Source organism: Labeo rohita, unplaced genomic scaffold (assembly GCF_022985175.1).
Source record: "Labeo rohita strain BAU-BD-2019 unplaced genomic scaffold, IGBB_LRoh.1.0 scaffold_97, whole genome shotgun sequence".
Classification (NCBI taxonomy): Eukaryota; Metazoa; Chordata; class Actinopteri; order Cypriniformes; family Cyprinidae; genus Labeo; species Labeo rohita.
Window position 1 is genome coordinate 156,537 of NW_026129931.1, and position 22,878 is coordinate 179,414.

At 41.7% G+C, this 22,878-nt stretch overlaps 1 protein-coding gene across 1 annotated transcript in view; it reads left to right on the forward strand.

The window, feature by feature from the left end:
* LOC127162573 (fibrillin-2) overlaps positions 1–22,878 on the forward strand; it is a 115,431-nt gene that overhangs the window by 70,714 nt on the left and 21,839 nt on the right. Inside the window, exons 40-49 of the mRNA XM_051105368.1 lie at positions 1,311–1,436; positions 1,545–1,670; positions 1,820–1,972; positions 2,387–2,455; positions 2,549–2,674; positions 9,493–9,618; positions 9,950–10,075; positions 10,249–10,365; positions 13,067–13,195; positions 14,361–14,480. Coding sequence (XP_050961325.1) covers positions 1,311–1,436; positions 1,545–1,670; positions 1,820–1,972; positions 2,387–2,455; positions 2,549–2,674; positions 9,493–9,618; positions 9,950–10,075; positions 10,249–10,365; positions 13,067–13,195; positions 14,361–14,480 — 1,218 coding nt within the window. The remainder of the gene's footprint in view (positions 1–1,310; positions 1,437–1,544; positions 1,671–1,819; positions 1,973–2,386; positions 2,456–2,548; positions 2,675–9,492; positions 9,619–9,949; positions 10,076–10,248; positions 10,366–13,066; positions 13,196–14,360; positions 14,481–22,878) is intronic.

The following is a 22,878-nucleotide window of genomic DNA, read 5'->3' on the forward strand; positions in this document are numbered from 1 at the left end:
GTTACTGTGCCCCCCTGTACAATGTCTCCCCTCCTTGCTGAATGTTCGTTTGAAAGTGAAAGTAAAATTGGAAATAATAACGCACATACGATAGCCATTGCATGCTTTTGCCTTCTATACGCGATCACAGATTGCATTACCCGACCCTAATCCATTCAGTGTACAGGTCCGGTTCCAGCCTTAGAGTTTATATTGAGTGCTCTAGCCAAATTCAGCAGTCAGAGCAGCTCTTTGTGTGCTTCAGAGGTTGCTCTAAAGGGATGCCAGTTTTGAAGCAGAGATTATCGCACTGGATAGTTGATGCTGTAGCACTGGTTTTCACCTCAGTGGGCGTGCAGTGCCCCGTCAGGGTGAGGCAGTTGTCCCCCCCCCGGTTTTACAGGGATGAAGTGCTATTTCTTAATGTAGTGACACTGAACAAATCAGGCTTCGCATGTTCATACAAACCGAGGTCAAGTTGAATATTGAGTGTCCCCAACTAAGCAAGCCAAAAGGCGACAGTGGCAAGGAAGAAAAACTCCATTGTGACAGAAATGGAGAATAATAATAAAAAAAAAAACTCTTGAGAGAAAAGAGGCTCAGTCGGGGGGGTCAGTTCTTCTCTGGATAGACAATTCAGTATGGTTTGGTTTAATTGCAGGCTGGATCACAAGTCAGAGTTGTGGACTGTTATGTTTCTGAATATTTCATCCAGTTCCTTCTTTTTGAAGTTCAGGATACATTATGTCAGCGTTTGATGAGAGGGTAGTTGAAGCTGCCATAACATCTGTACAGAAAAGACGAAAAGTCCTGGTTATATAGGTAAACAATAGTGAGTATGTGAATCTGGCTGGAAACATTAAACTGAATGACAAAACTAGAATGCAAGTAGAGTTTCATGTCTGAACTATTCATTTAAATTTACCCGTTTTCCTTACAGTTCCATTACTAACTCCAGTAAAGTTTAGAATCTCTATAAATGCTAGTCTTAATGCGTCTCTGTCATTATCTGCATGGATATTAAAATCACCAATAATTCAGACTTTATCTGCAGCCTGTACTATCTTTAAAATTTTTTGAAGTCTGTATCGTGCCTTGATGGCCTGTATACAGTATCCAGTACAATTGTCAAATGCGATTTATCGTCATCACACTTGTTGCACTAGATAATGTTATGTAAAGCCCCATTGCTACAAAAAGAATTATACTTGAAACTAGATCTCTGAGAAAAACTGAAAATATTATACTTAAAACTCACTTGTATAAGAAAAACTAAAGCTGAGATATAAAGGGTATTGAGAAGTCAGAAGTGTTTTTGTCTTTGGTGTCAGATATTGATGAATGTCAGGAGCTGCCTGGTCTGTGTCAAGGTGGAAACTGTATCAATACATTTGGAAGTTTCCAGTGTGACTGTTCAGCTGGATACTACCTCAACACGGACAGCCGCATGTGTGAGGGTACGAGTGTGTTTCTGTGATCAAAATGTTTATTTAATTATTTATTTATTTTTTGTCAACTGATTGATCTTCTGAAGGGTGAGTTTGACATTAAGATATGTCTTTCAGATATCGATGAGTGCGTGCTCAGTTCTGGTGTTTGTGGACCAGGCACCTGCTATAACACACTGGGAAACTACACATGCATCTGCCCACAGGACTACATGCCAGTGAACAGAGGACACGGCTGCATGGGTGTGTGAGGCAGTGTACCTTTTAATAATAACAATAATAGCTTTTAATTATAAATATTTTACTCTTCATATGTGTGTACTTTATCTATGACTATCTATTTTTTGAAGAATGCAAACTGCTAAAATTGTAGGGATTGTGTGTTGTTTTAGATATGAGAAAAAGTCTGTGTTACCGTAACTATAGTGGCAGTACCTGTGAACACCAGCTCAACTTCAACACCACACAGAGATTGTGCTGCTGTGCCTACAATGTGGGCAAAGCCTGGAACAAACCATGCCAGGCCTGCCCCAGCCCTGGCACAGGTGAATACACACATTTACTTACTGTAACTGTAATGTTTTTAAAGGCACACAAACCCTAATCTTTAAAGAACATTTGTTACAATTTATAAATCTCTTTCATTTCTTGACATCCCTGAATGTCATACAGGGAGTTTCCCTTTCATATCAGTCAGTAGCTAATACTATGAGAACTGCAGGAATGAAATGATGACCCCTCAAGCCCTTCGAGTTGCAAGATTAAAGTCCAAGATTAGCATCTGCTAATGAATTGCTGCAATTCTATTCAGGCTCCCATAGCGTCAGTCTTGTTCCCTTAATTATAAAATTGGGTTTAAATGAATAACACAGACCTTCCGTCCAATTCAAATTATGGGGACAGTTGTATTTCAGAACTATAGCTGAGCCCATATGCAAATACTATCTTTGTCTTTTTAGGTGACTATAGAAGTCTTTGTGGCAGTGTGACTGGATTCGGGATTGACATTGAAACCGGACAGCCGAAAGGTAAAGTCAAATTTCCCTGTCAGAGAAATTTGAATAACAGTGGTAGGAGTTGTTTTTACTCCACGTTTAATGGTTTTGATCTGATCTTTTCAGATATTGATGAATGTCATGAAATCCCAGGCATCTGTGCTCATGGTGTGTGTATAAACCACATGGGCAGTTTCCACTGCGAGTGTCCCACAGGCTTCAGTTACAGTGACCTGCAGCTCATCTGTGAAGGTCTGATGGGTACTTTCTCTGTTACGGGCCATTCACACAGAACACATTTTTGTAACATATACTGAATTCTAAACAGTAGAGAGCTGTCATTCTTGAAAAGAAAAGAAAAACAAAAAAGAAGAACAGACCTTCTTGCGACCTGTTGTTAGTGTGTTTTAGGTCATTGTTTTATGAGTGATTACTGTATGTGTGTTTGTTAGGTGACTACTTTCGTTATTGTGAAAGACTGACTTGATTTAAGACACTTTTACAATATGATGTTATTCAGTGCTTCAGTGTTTAAGTGCTTTCTGGATGTTAAAATTACAGTATTGAGAAATGTGTCCTAGTAGCTGTAAAAAACTACACTCTTTCTTACACTCAAGGCGCTACAGCATGGTAAAACGTAACAATAAAGTAGAAGAATAAAACACAACTCCAAATCATAAGAAATAACATAGAAGTATGCTAATTATAACTTTAAAACGTCACTAAAAAGATACGTTGTAAGTAATTTCTTAAAACAATCAAGAGACAGAGCATTCCTAATCGAAGAAGGCAGTGAGTTCCACAGCCTTGGAGCAGTACAAGAAAAGGACCTTCCTCCCATAGTTTTAAGTTTAAAATGGGGCTGAAAAGCATGAGAATCAGCAGGTGTGGATGGTGTAACCAGGTTACAAATATATTCTGTTGCCAGCCCATTTACTGCTTTATAAGCCATGACAAGAACTTTAAAATCAGTACGTGAATGTACTGGAAGCCAGTGTATTTGAGTACAGGGGTGATGTGTTCACGTGATGATGTGTAGGTCAGTGCACGAACAACTGAGTTTTGACTATGCTGCAGCTTCTTCATCAAATTTGCCAGTAGACCTGCAAAAAGTGAATTGCAATAATCAAGCCCAGATGTTATAAAGGCGTGAATAAGCCTTTCAGCATCAGGCATAGAGAGAGAAAGTGTCTTATGTGTACGGTGATCTGCGGATGATAAAAGGCTAACTTTGTGATATTTTTTAAATGAGTGTTAAAACTCAACTGTGCATCAAAAGTAATACCCAAGTTCTGCACCTGCTCAGAAGGGAGATCAGGCTGTCATCCACTGTCAACTTAACTGTATTACATTTATTAACAGAAGCTGTGTGCCATTAAAAAAAAAAGTTTTAGAACAGTTCAACTTAAGAAAGTTCTGTCTCATCTAGGCCTTTAATTCCAATAAACAAGCAGATAGTTTCAAGTCCAAGTGTAACATCAGGTGGAGTACTACTATAAATCTGGGTATTATTTGCATAGCAGTGGGAGACCATACTTCCAAATAATCTGTCCAAAAGGCAGCATATAAAAACTAAAAAGAACAGGGCCCAGCACTGATCCCTGAGGGATGCCCTGTCATAAACAAATTTATATGTTTACTGAACCATTTGGTAATTTGTGCATGAACATTTCAGACATTTTTCTTATTTCACAGTTTACTTAATGTTCTGTGTGAATTAACTGCTATCAAAACAGTCTGCTTGTCTTTGGGTTACTAACCTAACCCTGTTACTTGAAAAAGCATGAATGAGATGAAGCCCTAGGGAGGGAGCCCTAACATTTAGAGTAGTCTACACTGCGTCAGCTGGGAGCCAAGCATCTCTTAGTTTGTATGAAGGATGCAGGAAATATAAAGATTTCAGGACTTGCAGGAGCAGAGTGATCGGGGTAAATGTGTGAAGTCGCAGTCTGGGCCACGTATGGATCATCACATGCAGACCCAAGGTGTCAATGAGAAGTAGAAGGCAAGGCAAGGCAATTTAAAAGCACCATTAAAAACAACAGTTGACCAATGTGCTGTACAGCTTTGAAAACATACATTACACCCCACAAATATACAGCATAGAGTCATCTGACCACACAACTTTTATTGTCAAAATATCACTAAAATAATAGCCTACAGAAAAGCCAAAGAAAAAAGATGAGTTTTCAAAAGAGATTTGAAAGACGCCAGTGTAGAGGCTGTTTTAATATTTAATGGCAAACTGTTCCAAAGTCTCGAGGCCATCACTGAAAAGGCATGATTGCCCCTATAATTTACATTTCACCCTAGGGACAGTCAAAAGTTTCTGGTCAGCAGGCCAAAGTGATCTAAATGGTGAGTATGGTTGTAATAAATCTGAAAGATATGGTGCTGCTGTCACACCCCTGGACTATTTGCATTGGTTTTTCCCTCATGTGCCCATATATGGTTGTTCCTGTTCCTGTCCTTGTTGAGTCATTATTAGTTAATCTCCATCACCTGTTTGTGTATCATTAGCCACCCTTTATAAGTTGTTCAATGCTTTGTGTCCGGTCTCGTCAGTAAGTATGTGTGTTCCTGTCTTCCTTTTGTGGATTTACCTGACTTTTCATTGCATTTCATCGTTGTGTTGCATCTTCCTCTTCGTGTTGTGACAGAAGACCAGACCTTATAAAGTAAAGCGCCGTGTTTACCCCGCATTTTGTTTTTTCATTTTGTTCAATGTTTTATTTATTTTTTTGTTTCTGTCATGAATGACCCAGCTGTCCTCGTCCTGCTGGAGCAGGGGGAACACTCTCTCGAGGACCACACTACGGACTTTGTGTTTCTTGCCAACATGACACATTACCCGGACAGCTGCCTCTGCTCGTTTTATCAAGCTGGACTGAACACCACCACATGAGCGCAGCTGTCAGGGGAAGGTCCTCGAGAGAACCTCGCCGCCTTTGTGGAGTGGGTGCTGGTGTCCTGCCAGTCTTCCCTGACTGTGGACGTTGCAAACGGCGACAGCAGCCCCAGTCCTGAACCAGTGGCCAGCCAACCATTACCCTGATTTGCGGAGCATGAGCCTGAGCCCATTGTGGAAGGAGAGGCAGAGCCCAGCACGACTGACAAGCCATCGCCAAATGGGGCGACAGTGCTGAGGATCGCCCCAGAGCCCATCACATCCAACCAGGTGCGAGAGCCAGCTACATCGCAAGCGCCGGTGGAAGTTATTGAGGAAAGCCCCGCCCACTGCACTATTGCTGAGGGTGAGCGGAAACTGAATCTGGGACTGTGGTATTTTGAACAGAATTTGATCGATTTCAATAAGGATATATATGCAGACATGCCGCCTTTAATCCCACCTTCATCCGAACTATCAGTTTACCCTGAACCCTCTATCTGGCCTGACCTGTCTGCCTGCCTGGATTTCCCCCCCACCCTCCCTCTCTTGCCCATCCACTCATCCCTGCCTCAGCCACTGTCTCCTGACAGCCCCTCTGCTCACCCTCAGCCCACCATCTGTGCGGTGAGCTCGCCGCGGGTCTGCCAGTTTCCATCAGCATTGTTGCTGGAGGATCCCTCGTCTCCAGCCTCAGAGTCCTTGGACTCTTCCATGGCTGCGGCCTGCTCCGGGTCTCTTTGGTCTCCACCCTGGCTCCTCCCTCCGTCTGATCCACCCTGGACCTTTCTGTCTCCTCCATGGCTCCTCCCTCCGTCGTCACCACCATGGACTTTGTTTGTTGTCCTCTTTCCTGGAGTCCGTCCTCCACCAGAGTCTCCATCTGCACTGACTTCCTGTTTCCATCCCACATCCACGTCCTAAGTCCCCTCTGTCTGTACCTCCTTTTACTCTTTTTTTTTTTTTTTTTTTTTTTTTTTTTCTAGGATGTGACGCAACGCAACAAAATCTAAAAATCAATCCTATAACAGACTGGGGTAATATGGTGCCATTTCCGAGAGCTTGTCAGCAATCTTGCAGCAGCATTCTGGACAAGTTGCAATCGAGACAAAGTGGACTGACTAATCCCCACATACAATGAATTGCAATAGTCCAGACATAAAGACACAAATGCATGCATCACTCTCTAAATCATAATGACAAAATTGGCTTAACCTTTGCCAGTTTTCTTAAATAAAAAAGCTTGATCTGACAGCAGCATTAATCTGTTTGTCAAATTTTAACGACTCAAACGATCAAAAAATACCCCTAATTTTTTTACCATGGATTTACCATGAATAGATAAAGAGCCCAAATCAAACTTAAGGGACTCATTTGTATTTGGGGGTGCAAACACAATAATCTCTGTTTTAGATTAAATTACACCCCCACTTTTACAGAGATATGGCATCCGATGTATGGGATGTTCAACAAAGTTTTCCGGTGCGATCGGCCGAATCGATGCATAGGCTGGCTCCAGGGAGCACCAGTGAATTAAACGATGCTGGTCCCACGTGCCATTAAAACCATGACAGTCGAAATTGGTCCAACAACAGTTTGGCCTTGAGTTTGACAGAAACCCTGCCTCGTTTCCCACGACAGCACACTGGACAAGTCTGGAGGAAGGTATGAACTAGGACCTCTCAGTTGTTGCTCTCCCAGTAATTCCACAGAGTTTCTAATGTTAATGAGCATAAGACGGTCATAAACCAAAATAGCGGCAACATCTTGCAACAGAAATGACACAAACAAATAAAAAAACAAAGAAACCAGGTAGTAGACGGCCAGCCATACACAGTGGCGCCGTCTTGGAACCGGAAACCTACAGAAGAGATAATGTGCTGTCTCCTGCAAAATAAAGAGGTCCACCTCTGCTTTGAAAAATTTGTCTGACTACTTAAGGATGGAGTTTTTATTCCCTGTACGTCACAGCTTGTCTGAACAGCAAGTCTGCTCCCACATTCATATACCCTGGAAGGCACCGTGAACACTGTTTGTCTTGGTGATTTATGTAAGTGACTGCTGCAGTGTTGTCCACCCACACTAGGACATAGTAGCCCTTTAACTGTTGGATGGAGTATTTCAGGGCCAAAATGCAACCATTAATTTGAGGCAATTAATGTGACAACTTGATGACCTCTCAACATCTCTTGAATTGAATGGCCTTCTAAGACTGCACCAAAGTCCGTGCAGGAAGTTTCCGTCGTTAGCATCTCGTAATAACAACACATGCCTAGAGTGGGACCCAAGGTAAGAAACCAGGATCTGAACTGCATAGAAAGGGTTCGAAGGCGGATTGACTCTTGGATGACATCCCCTGACATCTCATGTGAAGGATGCCCAAAGGCTGTCCTCTGAGTCTCGACCCCAGAGACTTTTCAACGATGACATTTCAATGTCAAAGTGCAAGTTTTTAAGCCAAAATCCGCTAGTCTTTTATGTCATTTACAATATGGATGCCCTAGAGTCACAAACAAGCCAGTGCTGCATCCAAGCATTTTGTGTATGTGTAGGGTGACAAGGCTAGGCTGTATGGAAGAACTCTATTCTGGGAAATTTTGCCTCTGAAAGTGAACCTCAGGAATTTCCTGTGTTATGGCAAAATATCTATATGAAAATATCCTTGAGATTGATTGTCACAAATCAATCCCCAGACTACAATCTTTTTGATTGTCATAATTTTGAACTTGTAGGTTCTGAGGAAGCATTTCAAGCCATGAAGATCCATTATTGGACGCAACCCCCCATTTTTTGGGAACCAGTAAATATCGGCTGTAGCAGCCGACTCTCTGTCTGTGTTCCATTTTTCCAGCAGAGCTTACAAATGTTTTGTCAAAAAACAAAGCACCTGTTCTGGTTTCTCAGTAATACAGGCTTGAAAAACTAAGGATGATATGCAAACTATATCCTGTTGCCTTTTTCTACAGTCCTTACGACCCAAGGAGATATTTAGTAGTAGCTTCCACACTGCCAGTTTCTCTGAAAGGGTATTAGTTTTGACCCCTCGTTTGCTGGGGGATTTGAAATGTTTGGTTGCCTGAAACAAGTGAACATGTACTATTTCACTGGAGAACACTGCCCCCTGAAACACCGGTGGTGACAGAGATTGTACAGCACCCAGGAGTATTTTATGCCATTCCCTGAGGGAGCACACCTCCATGGTCCTGGGCTTGCCAGCTTCATGACTTCTTGGCCACAATGATCGATCCTAGGTCAGGCTTCCTACTGGGATGCTGAGTGCAGTGAGCCAGTCTCCAGTCTTTACGAGGGGTCTCATAACTCACCATGCTCTGCTTTTGTTCTTTTCTCCATACAGGGGTCAGACAGACCCCTGAGCATAGCGAACTTATTGAAGCCAACTGTAGGTCTCCCAGAACCTACTGACGACGCTAAATGGGCAGTAAGGTGACACTGAGGTATCAAGGAGGAATACTTTAGCCCTCTTCTTGGGCCAGTCGTGGCCTAAATGTTAGACAGTTGGACTTGTAACCTAGAGGTTGCGGGTACGAGTTTCGGTACTGGCAGGGATTGTACTTTAGGTATGGGGAGTGAATGTACAGTGCTCTCTTTACCCTTCAGTACCACAACTGAAGTGAGACCCGGACCTCAAACTGCTCCCTGGGTGCCCACTGTTACACACAGCACACAATGCATTCTCTAAAGACCAAGAAACCTGAAAGTGTATTTGTTTTACATCTCTTTATAGCCTTTAATGAGAGGGCGATCCAATGATGTCACCGTCAGAGGTTATTTAAACCAAATCATTGGCGTGTTTGTTACACCTGGTTCACAACCAATCAAATTTGTTTATATATGGTAACCTTTCCTTTACAGACTTATTTAAACTCTCAGCACACACATGACGCTTTCTAAAGAGCCTGAGAGCACCTGTAGCAAGAGCCTCCGGCAACACCAAGCATACTGTCCTCAAAACTATTCTTAACATAAGCCAAGCAGAGACTGTGATTTTGCGTATGTGTTGTTTATTCATGAATTTAGAATAGATTTTAGTAAGTAAAGTATTGGTTAATCATGATTAGTTCATGAAAGTGACCATATGCAGATTTCAAGCTCAAATTTGTGCATATACATGGTTAGTGAATAAGACCCACCATGTTAATTTGATGTGTGTTTGTGTGTTTAGACATTGATGAATGCAGCAGTGGGGAGCATGTGTGTCAGAGAAATGCAGACTGCATCAACCAGCCGGGCAGCTATCAGTGTGAATGTTCTGATGGGTATATACTCACACCTAATGGAGCCTGCTCTGGTGAGCGCCTACTGACACTACACTACACTACACTGCCTTGCCTCTGTGCATGAGTTTTCATAAAATGATTTCTTCTCATTAAAACACACACATATGCAGAACACCCAAGCAGTGGAAAAGATTTCCCAAAGCTACATATTTTCTATATTTTAAATGGTGTAAATCATTAAGAACATTGTGATGTCTGTGAATGAAATCTTCTTCTCATTGTTTCTAAATGTCTTCATTCCATCATAAATTCTTATCAAAGAATTGTGAAGGTTTGGTTTTGTTAAGTAAAGTGAAGCCTAGTGATTTGAGTCTTACATAACAATCTCTTTGTGATTTTCAGACCGTAACGAGTGTGTGGAGATGCCTAGCGTGTGTCGTCATGGCGACTGCGTGGACTTTCCAGGTGGATACGAGTGCATGTGTCACACTGGCTTTACTGCAACTCAAAACCGCAGGATGTGTGTAGGTAAGACCTCCCCCAAATCTGTATCAGATCTACTCCATCAGGACTAGTGTTCAATAGACCACAGGATAAAAGCTTTGTTCAAAGAAAGTGTGGTTCACATCTGAGATGGTGTATTTCACTCCAAGCTCTTGCCTGTGAAAGGTGTTTATAGCGGGTGTTTTTGTCTTCTATAGATGTTAACGAGTGTTCACACCAGCCATGTGGGAATGGCACATGTACAAACTCTATTGGCTCATTTAACTGTATCTGTCATCAAGGATTTGAGCTCGCCAGTAATAGCTACTGCACAGGTAAAGGTGTTGTTCCCTTAAACTTTTTTTTTTTTTTGAAAGTCATGTATTATAATGTAATTTTTTTTCAATAAGGTCTCCTTAGTTAAGTAAGAGATCATGTGCATCCAGCTGGTTGTTACAGCAGAAAAAGGTGTAGTCACACTACACTTTTCGTTCCATTGACTTCCATTCATACGTATGCAAATGCGTCAGACCATAAACGCAACCTAGTGTGAAAAGTTTCACATTTTCCCGCGTTCCAAATTTCAAGCTTGGTGAACTCTGACCTGCGAATTCGCATCATGTAACCAACAGAAGATCAATACGTCACAACATGTCCTCATAGCTGAATTAAAAGAACATAACTTTAAAACTGCAGCGCTGCAGGAAAGTGTTGAATTTAAGTTTTTAAAAAGACACTGCAGAGCATGATGTCATATCACGACCGCTGCAGTATCCAAGGGAATTTTGCTTGGTCAAAGTCCAGTGTGACCACGGCTTAAATCTCTAACAGGGTGATTAGGACACGCTGGGTGTGCATTATCCTGCTTATTACGCTACTGCTTGCCAAATAAGTAAATAATGGTAAATAATTGGTTTGAGTTATATGAGAAAAAATTTTATTAGCTGTTTAAACGCAAAGCGTCCACAAAGAAAACAGCCAAGAGGAAGTTCAGATAGGGCTGGGCAATAATTCAATATCAATATATATCACGGTATATTTTTTTTTTTTCAGTAACGGTCAGTGTTGGGCAGTAGCGCGTTACTGTAATTTGATTCTTTTTTTTAAAAGCGTTATAATTTTCAAAATAGTAATTAGATTATAGTTACAAGCCGAGGTTTCTATACGTTACTGCTGCGTTACATTATTGCCGACAGTTTTTTCATCTAGATTGTAAAAAGGGTGCAGCACACAAGACTTCCTCTACCTGAGACTTTACTTTGACTGGAAAGCGCCTGCGAAGCGGATACTACCAGCCTCAACCTCAGCATGGAGAGAGGAAAGCATGTGTTCTGTAGCTGGAAATACGATTATTATTTTGTGTTTATTTCTGTCAAAGGCAAGAACATTATTGTGCGTTGTCAATAATGAGCGGCGCGGGACAGACAGGCGAGTGCGGGCAGGTAGAGACTCGTGTGTGTGTGTGTGTGTGTGGGATGCAGGAGAATAAAATGATTAACGGGACTCCCACAAAATGTGTTGAGCAATGTTGATTTCTGGAACGCAATGGCCAATCAGAGGTCTAAGCATCCACTCACCGCTCAGAATGCCAGAGTTCCTGTGCGGTGCTGAAATTTGCGTGCTCCCTACATTACGAAAGATTTATTATGCATATATATTTACTGTGTTATTATAACAGAGCTTTGTGAGATTGTTTGCTTTTTGAACAGAGTGCTCTTTGCTCGCCTTCTGCCATGCCCAACCATGCAAGCAGCAGCCTTTGATTTTAGTTAAAATTAACAGTGGTTTGTGAATATTGATGCTTTAATAACACATATTTTATCTGGAGCATTTATATTGGGATGTTGTGGCTAGGTGAAATGAAACATACTATTTCAAGTCAGCTTCATAGATGCACAGGAAAAAAGCAATGTAACTAGTTACTTTTGAAATAAAATAATCAGAAAAGTAACTTGATAACTTTTAAAAGGAGTAATCAGTAATTTAATTGCTTTTCCAGAGTAACTTGCTTAACACTGGTAACGGTGATATGATTTTTAAACACATGTCCGATATTTCAATATACATTAGCAGTGTTTCCCATACATTGATTTGATTGTGGCGGTTGACTTCGTTGAATAAACATGAGCACTGCACATTTCAAAATCAAAACGCAGCACCAGTGTTTTATATGGATGTATTTTTGAAGGGAACCGACTATTTTCAGAAAAGTTTCGCTAGCATTTTCATTTTATTTGATAAAGTAACATTCATTAGCGAAATTAAGAAATATATTGTGACATAACTTTTCGCCATATCGTCCAGCCCCTAAGTTCAGACAAGATGGCAATTTAAGGCATAATGTACAGTCGTATCACTAATTACACATATCTTCACCACACAAGGAAAAAAAAGGATATTTGAGAAGAAAGTGTTTTAAAATAACACACCTCGAAATATTGTGACTGACCATTCAGAATCAAGTAGTGCAGAGAGCTGTATACTATAATAACATTAGTTATTGCATTTATTAACATTAACTAATAAAAAATCAATACATTTGTTATTGTATTTATTAATCAATGTTAATGTTTGTTAATAAAAAAAATAAAGCTTTTCATTGTTAGTTTAGATCTGTTAAATAATATTAACAGATACACCATTTGATTTTAATAATGTATTAGTAAATGTTAGAATGAGCATAAACTAAGATTAATAAATGCTTGAGAAGTATTTTTCATTGTTCATGTTCACTATTGCAGTTAACCAATGTAAACAAATAGAGTCATATTGTAAATTAGTAACTTATCTTTTGTTGATTTCAGCAGACATTTCACTTTTTAATAGTGGTACGAATGTTAAAATGAACCATTTGAAATGCATACTTACCTGCTATTCCTCATGTTAGTCGCTCTCTCTCTCTCTCCATTTGTCTAGAAATTATCTAAAGCTATCTCACGTACACTGTGTAAGAGGTTAATGAAATATGATCAGCTGGTAGTTGATGAATCTTCCGAATGTCTCATTAATGTCTTCTGTTCTCATGCTCATGCCTAGACATTGACGAGTGTGCAGTTTTTCAGTCTCAGCTCTGCAGGAACGGCCACTGTGTTAATAATGTTGGGTCTTTCCAGTGCCTCTGTAGAGAGGGCTATGAGCTCACTCTAGATGGAAAGAGCTGCATAGGTAAACTATTATTTACTTTATTCTCAAGCACTGTTAACTGCTTAAACTGAAGTATCCATCTGAGATAGCAGTAGGGTAGACAGAGTAAAGTTAGAACACATTTTGCGTTTTACATTATAACACAAACACTTACAACTTATCATTACATTGTTTACAATTTTTATGTGATATTTATTTAATTTGTTTATTATTAGTGATCCATCCAATAGTGAATTTTGTTCCAGTTCAGAAATTTGTACCCAGGTCAGGTACAGTTGAAACAGTCATCTTACAAACAACTTAACTAAATTCAAAATGTCTTGAAAGATACCGAAAATGACTTCAGATTTCAGCTCTTTTTTTAATTCATTTTCTTTATTCTATACAACCTTATTGACCACCCCACACATTTCTCAAAATTGCACAATAACCCTGTAGGGCATCATGTTTTGATAGACTAAAGTCCACAAACATTAAAACCATAAAACATTCAGAATCGTTGGTGAATCTTTAGAGAACTGTAGGTCCTTTAAATGTTCCCCAGTGAAAGAGGACACTACTATGCATGCGTGGAGCAAAAATCATAGATCAGGTGTGTTGCACACGCATGCTGTTTAACATGATTTAACTGTCCCTCTGTTCCAGCGTCACAGGTGGTTGTTACATTTATATCAAACACAATTCGGAATAGCTCTAGAGAGTCCCTTTAATATTCCAGGAGAAACAACCAAGGGGAATACACATTAACACAGATGTAAAGGAGACTGGGCAATGGAAACTCAGAGCATAAATACACAGGGAGAGTAATCAGGGAGAACAGAAACAGGTTTGAGGGACTAATTAACACAGACACAGGAAACAGACTAGGAAAATTAAGCCAACATGAACAGAATAATCAGAGAAAACTAAACCAAATCAGCACATACATACAATGTATTTCACCTGTTATTTACATTTTTCAGACAATTTATCCAGAGCCACTTACAAATGAGAAATGATCATAGATTGATAGGGTTGTAACTTCCATTATCTCCCAACATTGTTTATTTGAAATAAAATAGCTGAGAAATAATATAATATAGATATTCAGTGTAGTTGTACAGTATTTTTTGTTCTTGCATTTGTAGACGGACGGAAGTCCAGTGAAAATAGCATAACTGTCTGCCTTGTCTTTTGATAAATGCAGATGTTAATGAGTGTATATTGAATCATGGGATATGCGCTCCTGGAACGTGTATGAATCTGGATGGTTCTTTCAGATGTGTCTGTCCTGATGGGTATATTGTCCACAATGAGCACTGTGTAGGTAAGAGTACTACTTTAAATGCCTACCAAGAAAATACAGTATACAGCAAACGTGAGTTTATACCTGTGCAACATCACTAAAACGGTTCAAAATGATCACCTCTCTATAATTGCAATATTTAAAAATACTAGATTGGAAGTACAGGCCCCAAAATGAAATGAAAGTGAATATACCAGTGGTCACTGACAAACAAAAACCTGTTATCAGTAAAACAAAAACATTTTAAACACCAGAACTTTCTTAGTTTTGTGCCATTTGGCTGTGTGTGCATAGACAGTAATTGTGAGACTTTTCAGAGATGAAAAAGGATTCAGGAAGATTGGGGACCAACTAAAAATGAGTGGAAATACAGTACTGTAGCAGTAATCAGGATGTATAGAATGAGCCCAAATGTCACTAATCAGAGCTGTAATGGCAGTCCTATGCTACTTGCACAATTATTTAAAAACCAAGAGTAAAAATCAAGAGTATGTCATCTGATTTTAATTCAACAAAGCATTCAAGATTTGAATCTCAATAATGAAAGCTGTACTGACTGAAGTTTCTTTTGTGGGGTCTGAATTTGTGGTAGTAGTAGTAGCGTACACTTAACACAACACACAAACACAAAAACAAACAACCGCCGTACGTGAATCACACTGCAGGTCGCCACAGAGCAGTGCCCCGGAAGTGGCAGTCTAGTCAATTTACTAATATAGTACTTTTTTACTATTTATCCTTTATGTAGCCAGGAGAATCCCATTGAGACTTCACAATCTCTTCTTCCGAGGAAACTGGTCAAAACGGCAGCATGTGAAGTTGCACACAAAACCAGCTACAAAACATAATACTCATATAAAACAATTAATAAAAGATCAAGCGAAACATGTACAAGACTCCTTTAAAACAGATTGCAAAAGACATTTAAAAATACCCAGGGATGGCAATGACTCTAATTTGCAGATCATTTCTAGCCCAGGAGGCATAGAAGGAGCCCAATTTTCCAAATTCTGAGCAAATTTTCTGAACTTTAAACTGAATAAACGACTGAGATCTAGTACGAACTAGATCTAGATAAAAAAAAAAAAAAAATTGGTTTAAGCTTCTTCAGCAGATTACCAATGTGTACATTAAAAGCTATATATATATTTACACATCTAACCATACCCCTAAATATTTATATGATCCTACTTTTTCAATAGTTGTACTGTCTAATGTTGAAATGATCATATCTGTTGTTTTAGAGTGAGTATGACTAAAAATCATATATTTTGTCTTTTATGAATTTATTACCAGTTAACAGTGATTGTTGTATAACATTAAATGCATTCTGTAAGTTTAGTAGGGCTTCATTTAAAGATGAGGCTGCAGTATAGATAATTGTGTCATCCGCATACAAATGTATATTGGCGGTGTCCACCCCAAGGCCTAAATTATTAATAAAAATAGAAAACAAGAGGGGAGCTAAAATAGATCCTTGAGGTACCCCTTTTTTTTACTTGACATAAAGGGGAAATGTAGTTCCCTTTCTGTCGTACACTCCATCGAGTGTACGACACTAGGGGTCTCTTTTGGGAGCCCAAACACCTTTGACATCATGAGAAAAGGCCAATGAATTTGGTGTGCAGAATTTGCATAGCTGTTCACTTGTTCTATTCTTCAGAGCCGAATGCAGCGTCTCTCTGTAAAAAGCAGCACCATTCACCACTTTGTCATTGGATCTATGGCACAGGCAGCAATCTCTCCCTTTTCAAACACAGATAAGTGTTGTGAGAGTTCGCCTGGGTGCAAATCTTCCTTCTGAAAGAGTAATTTCTCTAAAAGAGCTGGCACAGTTGGGATTGTGTGTTGATAAACATGCCTTTCCTTCCTTGCCTTTCTGATTGCGGCTTTACCTCTCCCCAAATGATCGACACAATCGTTGTGTTTAGTGTTGCACCATGCTCAAACTGAAGCAGCGCTCATTGATGGTTCATGTTCTGCTTGCAAGAACGTGACCATAGGTACGCTCTGCTCAAGAGTCGCGTGCTTTTACGAGAAGCCCCGGCTCACCTCAACTGCTTCCCGCTCTGGTCCTTCTACGAGGCTGCAGCGATGTTCGTCAATGGAGAGCAATAGAAAGCGAGTAAGTTTCCACTGGGTGAAAACCCCGCAGACAACTCGCTTCTTGTGTCCCTTGGTCGAGCTTCCACATGAGTTTGATAGTCTGTCTCAGCACGGCTTGATTTCCTATTCGGGGCTCCTAAAGGGGAAGAACGTGCAGCGGCAGCCTTGGAAGGAGGGCGTGAGCCATCTGAGGCCTTGGCTTAGCAGGCCTCTGCAGGGGCTGATTCTCAGTTGGAGGCGGACGCTGAAATGGTGGCTGTGCTTAACGGACAGCTAAGGAGGTCGGACGGGAGTGGGGTTCCCACCTTATTCTGAACCTGTTTTCCCGGAAGTGCACAAGAAGTTGACGAAATCACGGAATCACCACCCTCAATGTGGGTCCAGCTGGGGGCATACAGAGGTTCCCCAAGCAGAGAGGGCGATTGTGGTGCACTTTGCCTGCAAAACGCTGCTGCTCCCAGGCTCCCATCTATCGCCCCAGTCTCCCATCTAAGGCCTTTAATTTTCTTCAGGTGAGGGCTTACATGGCTTCTGGACAAGCTGTGTCCGCCCTGTGGGTGTACCAGGCCAAGGTGTTTCGAGATCTACACGATTGTGGTCCCGACCCAGAGTTGCTGCAGGAACTGCGTTCAGCGACCGAGTACACTCTCCGAGTTATTAAGGTTGTGGCGCAGACTCTGGGAAGGGCGATGTCTACTTTGGTGGTCCAGGAGCGCCACTGGACCGCTCTCGAAGCCCCCATTTCCCAGGATTGGTCTATTACCGTGGAGGAATTTGCACAGCAGTTTTTCACAGTGGAGAAGCAGACAGAGGCCATCAATATATCTTGCCTCAGGTGTGGGTTGGGCTCCGGCCCTGCAACCTCGACAACGCCTGCCTGCTCGGTGCAGAGGACGGCCCCCTGCAACAACTGCTGAGGCCCCGCAGTAGCCGGGCCTGTGGCCAGACCCGCCAAATGGTCAAAGTTCTCACAGGAAGACGGCAACACCAGCTCGTCAGCTGGCTACCAAGAACCCTCGATAGGTTTCGAAGTGTTCCTCAAACGAGCAACCCAGGGAAGACAAGCCAAATGACCTACCCGGATCCACTCTCAACATGGGGACGAGAGGTGGATCTGGCCCCATTCTGGCCATCTGTTTTCTGTCAGACAGCCACCACATGGTCAGTAAGATCAATATCCTCCTTCTGTCGGTTATCTTACAGTGCTTTGGCCCTCCATGAGACGGCCAGACACTGAGACTGCAGACCAGAATGTGTTGGGCACTCCGTGTTCCTTGGGGCTTGTCATCTCCAGGCACAGCGCTTTTCACTTCATTCAGCCACGACATTCCCACTCCAGGTACGACGGGTGTAGTTCCTCTGAGAGTGCTAGCGGAGTCCTGGAATGATTGGGTAGCCTCCCTAATCCCTTCAGTTGGCATCTTAGGACCACCCGGCTTGGCTACGTGATTCAGTTGGAGTCGATTCGGCCAGGTACAGGTATATTTGTTGCCTCACCGGAATCCACTCAGACTCTCTCACATTGTCCGAAGAACCCAAACTGGATATGCGCCCAAGGTACTCACCACTCCGTAGAGAGCAGGTGGTGACCTTTCAGGCCATATGTGGTATGGTTCATGAGAGGAAAGGAAGAAGTCAGTGAGAGCTCAACCTGTCAGTCACGAGTCCTCAGTCTGTCTCTCTCCCCTTCCCATTCCCCAGCGGCCTTTTATGGTCTCTCCACGCCAATCACTGTAATGAGAAACAGGTGAATATCGTTTTGCACTTGACCTTTGCACTGTGCGTGGTCTGAACAGAGAGTGAATTCCTGTCCCAGGAGATAATAGCGGAGGGTGAGAACGGCCCACCGGATAGCTAGGAATTCCTTTTCAATGGTGCTGTACATCGTCTCTCTCTTAAAGAGCTTACGATTGATGTACAGCACCGGCCGCTCTTCACCATCTCCTGGGACAGGACCGCTCCAAGCCCCCTGTTCGATGCGTCCGTCTGTAGCAAGAAGGGGAGAGAAAAATCAGGAGAGTGTAACAGCAGCCCGCCGACCCGGCAATGGTCCACCCTGCCCCTGGGGTAGGACTCGAGGTGTGAGGTTCATGTGGGACCTGGGAAACGGAACAGGTCGAGGGGATGAAGAGGGGGTAGCAGGAGAAAAGAGAAAGAGAGACATGTAGGGGATCTACAGAAGTCAATTTTGCTCAAAGGGAATCATTTAAGATTGAACAGAATCTCCGTATACAGCGGATCAATGAATCGGTCAGTGATTCATTGAGCGAGCCGTATAACATCAACACTGTACTGGATACTAATATCCAAAATATAGTGAAAACACTATTTCTTAGCACGGTAACAAGGTCGGCAGTTTAAGACATTAATTTATAAGCACAAAACACAAGATACTTCTCTTTTCAATATGAATAGGAATTTATTGGAAAAACCTAAGACATATAAACTAATCTAACACATAGACGCGCATTCACACATTCATACAAGTTGCAGAAAGAGAGAGAGATGAGGAAAGAATGAGTTTAGAAGAGTGAAAATGTGAAATCCCAAGTTTATAGCATACGTATATGCAATTGCTTAGACCTGAACAACCATCAATCATTTAATTAACCCTCGCGTTGAGTTTCTTAGTGAGGTTATTAAACGCTATATTAATGCACCAGTTCAGCTAGAATCTGGAGGTTGTACTTGCGTTGCCTTTGTGTTAAGGGGTTTCCTTTGATGACGTCGTTGCAGAAAGGGGTTCCCCAAGGTTGCTGATTGGTTGGAAGTCCGTGGTCGTTGGAGGTGATGTCTTGGGCGTTGGCTGGATGATGGAGTCGTGTACGCTGGTTGAAGTTTTGAGGCAGGCACGAAGTCTGAGACACGGCTTAGCGGCAAAACTTAACTTAGAACACGAAACTCTCAACGGAAAGAAAAGATTAAAGTAAAAGAAAGAAATGTGACGGTCTCCTCATGTTTTCGTTAGAGGAGTGGCTGGCGTGCAAGCCAGGAAGCGTTCAAAGAACGCAAAAAAAAAAGCAGCGGCAAATTATGGCAAAAAGCATGGCTAAAAGAGATGGCACGAAGCACAAACTAAAAGCACAAGCTAAGAGCCTGACTAAAAGCAATGGTTAAACCAATAGCTAAAAGCTAAAGCTAAAAGCTAAAAGCATGGCTAGGAGCGATGGAAATAGCTAAAAGCCAAAATTTGATGGTGTCCTGTGGTTTTAAACTCAGCTTTGGACACATCCCAAAATGGTGTCTTGACCAATTAGATGTTGTCTTAACTCAGGATATTGCTATGTTTCTCCTCCCAAAACATAAATCAGCATGTTATCTTATCAGTCACATGGTCAGAATTTTCCCGCTCTTGCAGAGTATAATTTGGCCATGATTCCTATAACATGAATACAACACATTTGACAATGAATTGATTGGTGGAAACATTCAAAGCATGAATTTTCAAACTCATACATACCAAACATGAATATAAACCCTTAAGCTATTCAATAGTTATTAAAAAGGACATACACAACGAGTGATTAGAACATAATAGACAAATGTGTGGGTGGCATACATAGCAGGGAGTTATGCAATGGTCTGATGTTCATTCATATGTCCTTTTAAGCATCGTTTTGGTGCATATTTAGGTAGAATGGACAGTCTCTGCCATTCTGTGAACTAAGGGCATGTTCCAAGGAACAAAGGAATTTAGAAGAAACTTGGTCTGGTTCTTGTCTTGGGTGGGGGGAGCACCACCCAACAAAGTTTCCTCATGTGATGGTCCTGATGGGCTGCATCTTTGACCATTAATCTTGGGTTTCTCGCCCCAATATTGATAATCTCCTTCCTGAGATGGGATTATCAATAATTGTGTTCTTTTGTTTTAATGTTGCAAGTTGTTCAAAGCTGTGAAAGTTAGTTGGTTAGGCTTACTTCAGGCTGGCTGGCGCCAGGGTATCCTGGACAGATTTATGACGTGGTTCTGGGCCCCTTTGTGGAATTTGGCTCTTTGGTTTCAACCAAATGTTCTGATCGAATCTTCCATTTGTCTGATTCGCTCTGATACCCTACAGACAGCTGGCAAAGTTTCACCGACTCCTGGGCACGCAACCATCTGGTCCTCTGGCAACTGGATGACCAGGTCTAGCGATGTTGGGCGGTGGCACTGGACCCACGCCATCTTCTGATCTTCTGATGGCCGATAAACTGCTCCAGCACCACACGGTCGAGAATCTGCTCAACATCGCCTCCCCCCGGCCAGCAGCCACTTGTGGCAGATGTCCCAGAGCTGTTGAGCCAAGACGAAGGACCGGCCACTCTCACCCAGATCCAGCGACCGGAACCGTTGGCGGTGTTGTTCTGGGCTCAGGCTGACCCTCTGGAGTATGGCTCACTTCAGGTCGGCGAAGACCAGGAGGTTCTGCACAGGCAATTGTTGGGCCACCACCTGCCTCCTCCCTTGAGCAGTGGTATGAGTCGCACTGGCCAGTGCTCTTGTTGCCAGCCACATGCCTTGGCCGATTTCTCGAACAAGTTGATGAAAGCCTCCGGGTCATCCTGTGGTCTTATTCAGGGCCACATGAGCGGGAGTGCCTATACTCCTAGGTGATGGCCCTTCAGCCTGGCCCTCCTGGTCCATCCAGCTCCGGAACAGCTCACGGTCCTCCTGCTGTGCCTGCACCAGTGCATGGAACCAACACTTCTGGTCGTCCCGCATTTTGAGCAGCATCTCATGGTGTTCTTGGTGAAGGCCCGCAAGCGACTTAATAACCTCTGCAAGATGGCGAAGTTGGCGGTGACTGCATGATTGCGGCAGCCATGCTTCTTCCTCCTGCATTTTGGCACCAGTGTGATAAGGTTCGTGAGAGGAAAGGAAGAAGTCGGTGTGACTGAGGCTTGTGGTATTTTATTCAAAATTTCACAGTTCAAAATAAAGTGTGCACTCTTGCGCATAAAGGCAGCATAAATCCATGAATACACTCTGTCAGCATACAGAATACAATCTATCAGAATACAATTTCTGTCCAGCAGCTCAACCTGTCAGCCACGAGTCCTCAGTCTGTCTCTTTCCCTTTCCTATTCCCCAGCGATATTTTATGGTCTCTCCATGCCAATCACTGTAATGAGAAACAGGTGAATGTCGTTTTGCACTTGACCTTACTCACCACTCGTCTCTGACCACTCTTTCCCGCTGCGGCCTCCGCTAAACCACGCCCCCCCTTGCCACACTATCCCTTTCCAGGAATGGGATCCCAACCAGTCTTTTTATGCCCAGTCCTTACCCTACACATAATATTGAAAGTAACCCTGAGGTCAGACTTTCTGAACAGCTCTCAACTGAGACGTTTTCTAAACATGCACATTGAGTGCGCTCAAAAAAGCAGTTTTCAAACCATTTTAGAGCAGCTTTACTAAAACCTAGAAACATGAGTTTCTGTAACGATAGATTGTGGTCAACAGAATCAAAAGCTTTTGAGAGGTCAATAAATAATGCTGCACAGGACTTTTTACTGTCTAAAGACAGACTTGTAACTAACAGAGCTGTGGTTATGGTGCTATGTCCTGCCCTAAAACCTGACTGGTAATTATTAAGAATATTATTTTGAGTTAAAAATTGTTTTATTTAATGATTTATCAATGATTCAAAAACTTTAGCTAAAATTGGTAATCTGGCGTTAATTGTTAAGATCTGGAGGGCTCCACCTTTTAACAATGGAATGACTATTGCTGATTTCCACATTCCTGGTATGGTATTAGAAATTAGGCTTAAATTAAAAATAGAGGCAGTCAGCCAGGCCAAAATACCAGCCGACAATTTATAAAAATAGGGCTCAATTTTATCGACTCCTGCTATTTTTTTTTATGTCTAGTTTCAATAAGGTATTATAAACCCGATGAGTAGTAATAGGACAAAAATTAAACATTTGTTCAGGGCGATATCTAACAGGATCTACAGATTTCATGGAAGAAAAGATACAAGAATTAAAATTCTCATAATTTAAGCCAACAGAAAAATAGTTTTTAAAAGTATCGGCAGTATCTTCTTTACCCTTCACTACTGTTTGACTGACAGTTAAATGATCTGGAACTTTAGATGATAAACTTGATGTTGATGTAGATTTAACTAACTTCCAAAACTTTATGGGGTTATTTAGATTTTCAAATACCATAGAAAGATAGTACTAATACTGTCTAACATGAAAGATAGTACTAATAATAATATAGTAAATCTAAACTGTTTTTAATTTTACATAGGCACATTTACTCTACAGTTTAATTTAGAAGTAATGCATTTTCTGTGAGGTGATACTATTTTGAATCATTTGAA